At 34.1% G+C, this 8818-nt stretch overlaps 1 protein-coding gene across 1 annotated transcript in view; it reads left to right on the top strand.

The window, feature by feature from the left end:
• The first annotated feature begins 2663 nt into the window (after positions 1-2663).
• The window catches only part of LOC130813231 (protein AIR1-like), a 6323-nt gene continuing 168 nt past the window's right edge, over positions 2664-8818 (top strand). Inside the window, exons 1-8 of the mRNA XM_057679014.1 lie at positions 2664-3101; positions 4186-4308; positions 4397-4555; positions 5722-5883; positions 6943-7059; positions 7510-7617; positions 7784-7888; positions 8155-8818. The exon at positions 8155-8818 is cut by the window's right edge and continues 168 nt beyond it. Of these exons, the coding sequence (XP_057534997.1) occupies positions 2802-3101; positions 4186-4308; positions 4397-4555; positions 5722-5883; positions 6943-7059; positions 7510-7617; positions 7784-7888; positions 8155-8604 (1524 nt within the window). The 5' untranslated portion in view covers positions 2664-2801 and the 3' untranslated portion in view covers positions 8605-8818. The remainder of the gene's footprint in view (positions 3102-4185; positions 4309-4396; positions 4556-5721; positions 5884-6942; positions 7060-7509; positions 7618-7783; positions 7889-8154) is intronic.

Here is an 8818-nt window from a genome sequence, read left to right as displayed (position 1 = left end):
CATCATCTTTCTTAGCCTCAACGACTATACTCATATAAGCGTGGACAACCAATTCAATGTCCCTCTTCAAGAATATTTTAGCTTCTTTTAATGGCTACATTACAATATGTAATTACATAAAATTTTTATAACAACAAATTTACTAGTTTAAATAATAAATAAATATCAAATGAATAATACTCGCTTTTTTTCCATGACTTTTAATGTCTTTGTCGGTTCGACATGTTGGTGGAACTTTGTATGTGACACATCTGTCATACACATTACTGTCACTGACGTTAACTTCTTGATTAGTTGCATCATCCCTCAAATTGTTCAAATCCTCGTCCATCATACCAACCACAACTTCCTCTATTTGAATTCCTTGCTCCCAGTCATTGTAGATGTGACATATTGGGAGGCCTTTACAATCAACGATACCTTTGCCAAACCCAGCTTTTCTTTCAATAAGAAATCTATCCTTTATATAACTGGCGGTCAAGCTCTAAACCAATGGGGTTTGCTTAGGTAATCGCACACTCTTAATAGGCACGTGATAACAAAATGACACCAACATCAAAAACGTGCAACCATTGACACAATTGTTTGAAAACCCCACATTCAAGACCTTAGATATAGATTCGAATAACACATTAAGAACGTATGAACACCAATTGTATTCGCGAATGGTTGATGTATCTTCAACAATCGCAATAAGTTCTTCCTCAACCTATATGCTGGAAGTGGTGCAAGAACCATGGCAATAGCATATAACAGAAATAACCTTTTGAAGATATCACCGCCATCCGTATATTCGACAAACAGTTTCAACACCCTGTTAGCCTTCATCTCCCTTTCATCAGATACACCGAGTAAGGCCTTCCAATCGTTAATGATTTTTTCCTCACACCCAACTTGATGAATTTTTTTTAAATGTAAATAGGTAACCCCAGTATATCATGCACATCATCGAGGGTTATGTAATAAGAACTTGACAATTTCTTAATTAAAACCGTCTCATGATGAGACGTTTTTAAATTGGGCAAGCCCAATTTAATTTAATTAAAAAAATAATTAAAAAGCTACATTAATGTAACGGTTAAAATTTTAAAAAGACGAAAACAAAAAAATTAATGGCAGAAATTTAAAAAAAGATGGAAAGTGGAGACCAAGAAAACCTCCTAACTCCAAAATTTTCCCCTCCTTCATTATAGCATACAGTAACTGTTTTGGTCTTTCCTCTTCTTTAGGAAAACCTAACCCTTTCATCTTCCTCTTTAGTAAAACCTTCTCATTTGTTTATTCTTCCTCATCTCTCCTAAATCTAATTATCTTATGGTTCTTATTGTTCATATTCTACATCAATTTTGACATCTAACTATTTGTCTCCCATTGCTTTGTACTTCTATCTATCTTGAAAACCAGATAAACTAATTGAAAACCATTTATGTTGAAAACCAGTGGTTTTAATTGGTCATTATAAAATAGTAAGTTCTCACGTCAAAATGTGATTATCATGTTTGCAGTTTTGACAAAGAAATCTAGACAAACTGCAAACCCCAACTGTTTTTATATGATGGTAGTGAGAAGGTTATTTTCAAACAAGCTCAGATAAATGACATCGAGGAGATTGGATTTGGTGGGATGTTAAAGATGGAATGTTGTAAATTCCCTTTAGGTATTATTCCCTTTTTGGTTTTTAATTTTACTCCTTCCTTATGGCTTCAAAGAATTCCAATCTGAGAGGGGATTCTCATAACCCCTGATGATGTGCATGATATATGCTGGAGTTACCTATTAACATTTCAAAAAAGATCAATAATGATTGTAGAGGAAAAGAATCTCAGCCAATGTCAGTATGTCACAATGACATTAAAAATCTAACTTAAAAATCTAACTTGATAAACTAAACTTAATAAACCCTAATTTCACAATGACATTAAAAATCTAACTTAAAAATAACCAAATCGATTACTTGAAGAAGAACAATAAAAATGTACTAATTAACCACCATTATAATTCCAGTTATGCTAAATGGATTTGTGAGAAATCCACCATTGTAATGAAAACATATGAAGAAATGTCAAAATGTCGAAATCCACCATTGTATTGAAAACATATGATGAACAATAAAAGTAACCAAATCGACATATATACTTGAAGAAGACAATACCTGAAGAAGTGTTGTTACTAATTGTCCAAATGCAGAGATAGAAGTACAAATCAATGGGAGACAAACGGTTAAATGTCGAAATTGATGGAAAATATGAATAATAAGAACCAAAAGATAATTAGATATAGGGGAGATGCGGAAGAATAAACAAATAAGAAGGTTTTACTAAAGAGGAAGATGAAAGGGTTAGGTTTTCCTAAAGAAGAAGAAAGACCAAAACAGTTACCGTATGCTACGATGAAGAAAGATAAAATTTTGGAATTCGGCGGTTTTTTTAGTCTCCACTTTCCTTCTCTTTTCAAATTTTGCTGTTAATATTTTTGTTTTCGTGTTTTTTAAATTATAACCGTTACTTTAATTCAGCTTTTTTATTATTTTTGTAATCAAATTAAATTAGGCTGACCCAATTTAAAACCGTTTTTAATTAAGAAATTGTCAAGAAAATTACCGTGCCAAGGTAAAAAAAATAATCAGTCTGCGGAGAAAGAGACACTGGAATTACCGATACACCAATCACAGTAACACATCCCAAACCCTAGCCTAGCGTCCCGACTCTTCTTCGAATCCCCATCCCCAAAGCGAGAACAAAATACCGCCCCCAAACATCGTGTTCAAATCAAACTGACCACGGTTTCTGAGAACAACAACAATGGGGAGAAGACAGAAACCGAAACCTAAATCGGAATTCTCCGATAATGAATCAATCGCCAAAATTAATAATAGCAATTTCTTCCATTTTAGTGGTAGTGACGATGAAGAGGCTAACGAAGATTTGAGCCTTAAAATCGTTGAGAAAGCAATGACGCGTAATTCTTTCGCTACAAATTTGAATGATACATATGATGAGGATTTTGTTACCACTGAATTCGTGGCGTCGGAAATTGTGAAAAAAGAGAAGAAGAAAAAGAAGAAAACGAAGGCTAAGAATGCTGAAACTGAAATTTCGGTGGTAAAGTTTTTGCATTATTTTTAGTACCCGATTTATTGATATTTTTTGGTAATAACTAGTGAAAATTAGTTGTGCTGTTGAGATCATATGATGAATATTTATCTCATCATAAGCTTTAAGTGAAAAGCTTCAATTTTTTTAGTGTTTTTGAATATTTGTATTGTGCTTTGTGCTTGTTGTATTAATTCGTCTGTTAAGAACTAATATTGATTTTTTTTTTTCAAATTGATTTGCTTATATTTGACAAGATGCATCTTGACATGTATCAACAATAATGACAAAGTCTTAATAATTAAAGATTAGTCGGCTATATGATGTCATGAAACAATCGTTCCGTCATAATCATTGATCATATGAGTTCTTCTTTGCTTGTAAGTTTTTGGTGCTCATTGCCTGTCCCAAGCCCGGATAAAGGAGGAGGGTGAGCTGTAGCACGTACGTGATCGCATCAATATCACGAACCACTTGAATGCTGACTATAATTTCTCATTAGGGGGAGTTGAAATAGAGATATCGTTAGGAAGAGGGAGCTTATATATCAAGGCACATGAATACTAATCAACTTAGCAGTTTAGTTTTGTAATAAGCTATGTATCTTGATATTGATTGCAAAACATTAACTGTTATCAATGTGAATTTTTTCCTCTTTTAAGTTGATGGTTTTTGTTTTTAAATGGTGAAAATTTTGACGTATACTTCTATATTCTTAATTTTTTTTTTTGCCAAATGCTATTGTTTATAACCCTTTGATTTAGGAAGGAGATAAATTTACCAAATGGAGTGACTATCAGTGCTCTACTCAAAAATAAAGCTATTTCAGTTTTGGTTGGGCGCTTAAACTGGTATTTTGAGCTAAATGAAGCTGATAGTACGTGTAAACAATTGCTCTCAAATAAGGGTGTAGAGAAAATGATGAAATCGGAGGGATTTATAGTATAAACATTAAATTTAATTGAAATGTGTGTAGATCATGATTTAGTAAAGTGTTTATTGAAAGGAAATACTGGTTAGTATAGGAAGTTTATATGGAAATGTAAAATCTATTGTATGATGTTTATTTGAATTCTTCTTATTGTTTTTGTAGGTTATGCCAACGAAGGAAGAAGAAAAAGTGACTGGAGCAAATGATGTTGAGGTCATTAATTTATTGGAACCAAATGCCGTCGATAGTTCCAATTCTGATAACACTGTTTTGCGAAATCTTCTTGTAAGTGATTACTATCAGTGAATGCCCTTTTGGTAGTACATTTTACTGTAAAAAGTTTAGTTTTGTACATCTCATTTTATCCCCTCAGCGTGGCCCAAGATACTTTGACCCTCCTGATAAGAGCTGGGGAGCATGCTTTAATTGTGGGGAGGAAGGTCATACAACAGTTAATTGTACGTCTGCTAGGAGAAAGAAACCATGCTTCATCTGTGGGAGTCTGGAGCACGAGGTGAAGCATTGCCAAAAGGTCAGTATGTAGGATAAATCTGTTTTATATTATGTTGGTCTGGTAGTGACTGGCTGTATAGTTCACCTTGTGCTTCTTCTTTTGTAATGTAACCTAGGTGCTTGCCTAAACTTCTCTCAATTTTCCATTAACCCTGTTTATGCTAGGAGGGATATGGGTGGGATAAAAAAGAAAGGAAATGCATTAAATGCCTTTCCTTTGGCTTAAACACATAAATGAGATTTAGCAGGAAGAAAAAGGAAATGAAGGGAAAGAAAACAAGTTAAATCTCTGCTTCAGGTTTCCTCTCAAAATTGATATTGGGATGAAAGACACATTATGAACTGTAAAACATTTTTCCCATTATCTTCACTTGACTACTAGTTAATGAACCATTTAATTCTTTTAGGATACTCCGGTTAAGCTAAACATTATAAATATAATTAGGTTCTTTTCCATTGTGTTTCCTGTTTCCTTCTATTTTCGGTCAATCCATTCTCTGATTCCTCAATGACAAAAATAGCTAGCAAGTTGGAAAAAATTGTTGAGACTTCATTTTTATGCCTCCCTTTCAATTGCAGAATGGTAGGTATATTACTATATTTTGTGTCTATTTTCTGATTATGTGATTTTTTTTGCAGTTCCTTATGTCATAAGTTTTGTCAAACCATTGAGTCTTTTGATAAGTTAATTTGATGTAGTTTTTCTTTATTTCAGAAGTTCTTATTGGGTGTAAGTTCACTTGAGAAGTTTAAGTATTAAAGAAATTGATACAATATCTTGTTTGGCATGCATCGATGGAGCATGATTTGCAGTTGATTTCCATTGTGACATGTGAAGTTGCTTTAATTAGAATCTGTACCAATTTTCCCACTTCCCTTGTCCCTTATATACAATAGTTTTTTACAAATTGACATAACTTCTTTGTAATAGATGGAAAGTTGGTAAAGTTATTTGCTGAATGCCTCAAGAATTCACTCCACTTGGTAATGCTTGTATTTTCAGCTTTCTGATTTAAGTGGTCATAGATGGACTAATTAATGCTTTTATGTAGTTACTCATTATTACTCAACTTTCTCTTTTATGGGTTTACGGTGTTCTAATATGATGTGTTATGGCCCATGGTAAGCTTGACTAATTTGAAATTTACACGGTTGTGATTTGAATATTTGTTTTCTTTTATTCAGGGACGTGATTGCTTCATATGCAAGGTAGCTGGTCACCGTGCCAAAGATTGTCCAAAAAAGTTCAAGTTTGGTTCTCCGGCCTCAGAATTCTGTTTAAAATGTGGTGCTTCTGCACATGCCATGTCCTCATGTAACAGTGATTACTCGCCTGATGATCTCAAGGTCCTTTTCCCTATCTTGATATTTGATTTTCATTTATTTATTTATTTATATTTTTTGGAATAATCTATCAAAAAGATGGTTATTTTGATTTGGAATATAGAATTAGATGGGTTGATCCAAGTTCTCAAGAAGCTTAATGTCTGTTTCACCTGGCCTTTTCCCATGCGGTTGTTTGTGAGGATTTGAATAGCTTGTAAATGTTTTTACTCACCATTTGATGAGGAAATATTGTAAATGAAAGAATTATTTTGCAAAACTGCAACTGGCTTCTCTATAACAATATACTTAGGAACATTGAAATATGTGGGGACCTATTTTTGAAGTGTTGCTGATTTGCTGTGAGAAGGGAACTTGGTTTTTTCAGTTGAAAGACACTTGACATTTAAAGTAGAATGTATCTAGATTATCCCAAACATAAATTATTTGAGTGCAGTTTTTGTCGTTTCTATTGAAATTTAGATATATTTAGCATCTTTTGAGTTTTGGGTTGAGCCTTTTAAGCGTATAGAACAACCTATATTTACGTTGAACAACTTGAATACTTCAAAAAGGCACCGTAGTTTGTACTATCTGAAGCTATTTTTTATCTGTTATTTCTTTATAATTGTTTTTCATTCCAGAAGTCAATAGTATAGGGCTTGTTGCTCTGTAAAATATAAGGAAATTTGCAAATTCCTACTTGGTGTGGGAACCTGTCTCACTTTCAGAAGCTGAAGAGTTGAGTTCATATTCACCCCAGGGTTTGACATTTTCAGATCCCAATCTAACTTGGTGATTTGGCAGTTTAACTAACGTCTTTCTGACTGTCAACATTTACACCCTAAAAACACCTACTCACTCCGCGCTTTGAGGATGAAGCACTTCAAAAATCGATGTGAGGGCTTTTTGAGATAAGTGTGTCAGACTCAAAGGGACTGATTGAGTATCCATTATGGAAATGACAACCTCAAATGGATTTATATTTTCTGATTATTGCTGATGTTAACTCATATGAAGTATTTCACTGTTTTACATGGTATCATCCTTATCAATTTATTCCTTTGTCCTGAATGTAACCAGGAAATTCAATGTTATGTTTGCAAAAGATTTGGGCATCTCTGCTGTGTGGACTATTATGACGATCTTCCTAGTCAAACATCATGCTATAAATGTGGCTTGTCAGGACATAATGGACAGGTTTTGTTTTCTATTCATTGTTTGTGTAAATTGTAATCCTTTATGAAGTTCTTTTGGCCCAACTGATGGATTGGAGGCGTAATAATATGTGTTAGAGACTCATTACCCAGTTGTAACTTGTTTTATCAATTGTTGGTAATGTGGAATGTGGACTTTGTGGTAATGTGTCTGGTCTATTGATGGAGACAAGAATGCTTCCGGAGTCGATTTTCTTGTCGTTCTTAATTTTATTTTTTTTCTGGTTTGCTTTTGAGATCTTGTTTTGATGTTGCTGAATAACCCTGACTTTGGTTTAGTCCTTCGAATTCTCCTCGTACATTTTGTTGGTGATCTGTGAATAGCAAATGGCATAGATAATTTTGGCCATTACATCCATGACTCTTGTTATAGTACAATTTTGTCTTTTTTATTTCTTAGTTGCTTCTGGTTTCTAAAATGTTTGCTCTTCAGGAATGTAAAGGATCACATGGACAGACATCTGCTGCAGGGACACCCACATCATGCTATAAGTGTGGTGAAGAAGGGCACTTTGCTCGTGAATGCACATTTTCTTCCAAGGTATCCCTGAACTCAAGTTTAGTCCTTATGAATTCTCATACATTTTATTGGTGATTTGTGATAGCAAATGCCATAGATATATGTGTCCATTAGATCCACGACGTTTGTTATAGTACAATACTTTATTTTCTAGCTGCTTGTGGTTTCTAAAATGTTTGCTCTACAGGAATGTAGAGGATCACATAGAGCTACATCTGCAGGGACACCCTCATCATGTTATAAGTGTGGTGAAGAAGGGCACTTCGCTCGTGAATGTACAATTTCTTCCAAGGTAACCCTGAACTTTGGTTTATTCCTTATAATTTCTTTTCATACATTTTGTTGGTGATTTTTGATAGATAAATGTGGTCATTACATTCACGAATTTTGTTATGGTACAATTTTCACTTTATTTCCTAGCCGCTTGTGGGTATCTAAAGTGTTTGCTATGTTCTGCAAATTTTTTTTTTTTTGTTATTACTGTTAAAATTATGTTTACACTCTTTGTATCATTTTGACCTTTTCTGAAAGGGTTTCTGTTCTCTTGTGTGTCCATAGTCCAAAAGTACTCGTGATCTATCAACTCCAATTAGGAAACACTCCAAAGATGCCAAGTCCATCAAGGGATATAAATCTGCACCTCAGAACTTTGGCAAGACTCATAAGAAGAGAATACAGTTTGAAAATGAAAGTCCCAACTGGTCAAGTAGATCGAAACGGAGGCCCAACATGAATCTAGATGAATTTACTGATTACTCTCATTCAAATCGCTTCAACACTCCCGCCACACAAAACAAGAAGCATAAGATTTATGGTTTGGCTGAAGGCGGTCAAAGTTCAAGCTCACGCTCTTCAATGAGACGGAGTAAGTTCAGTTCCTTTACTTCTTCAAACTCACAAAGTTATTCAAATGATGGGAAAAGGAGAAATTACGATAATAGATTTTCCGCTTCAAGGTTTGGTAAGTTAAGTAGTGATGGGTTGAAGAGAAATTACGATCATTGGTAGGAAGCTGTATTGGATTTGAATTTTGACTCAAAGCGCGAGCTTGTATGTATGTTACTTTTCAGGTTTTCTTGAATAGTTAGCAAAGGGAGCCTAGTGACAGAAGTAAAGATTTCACTATATCTTTGCATGACGAGATCCCAATTGTTTACATGCTCCTTTTTTATGGGTCCATCATGCTTCTCTTTTTCACTTTCCGGTCTAAATACTCCATTTC

Source organism: Amaranthus tricolor, chromosome 5, assembly GCF_026212465.1.
Source record: "Amaranthus tricolor cultivar Red isolate AtriRed21 chromosome 5, ASM2621246v1, whole genome shotgun sequence".
NCBI classification, from domain to species: Eukaryota; Viridiplantae; Streptophyta; class Magnoliopsida; order Caryophyllales; family Amaranthaceae; genus Amaranthus; species Amaranthus tricolor.
This window is presented reverse-complemented; position numbering and strand designations above follow the sequence as displayed.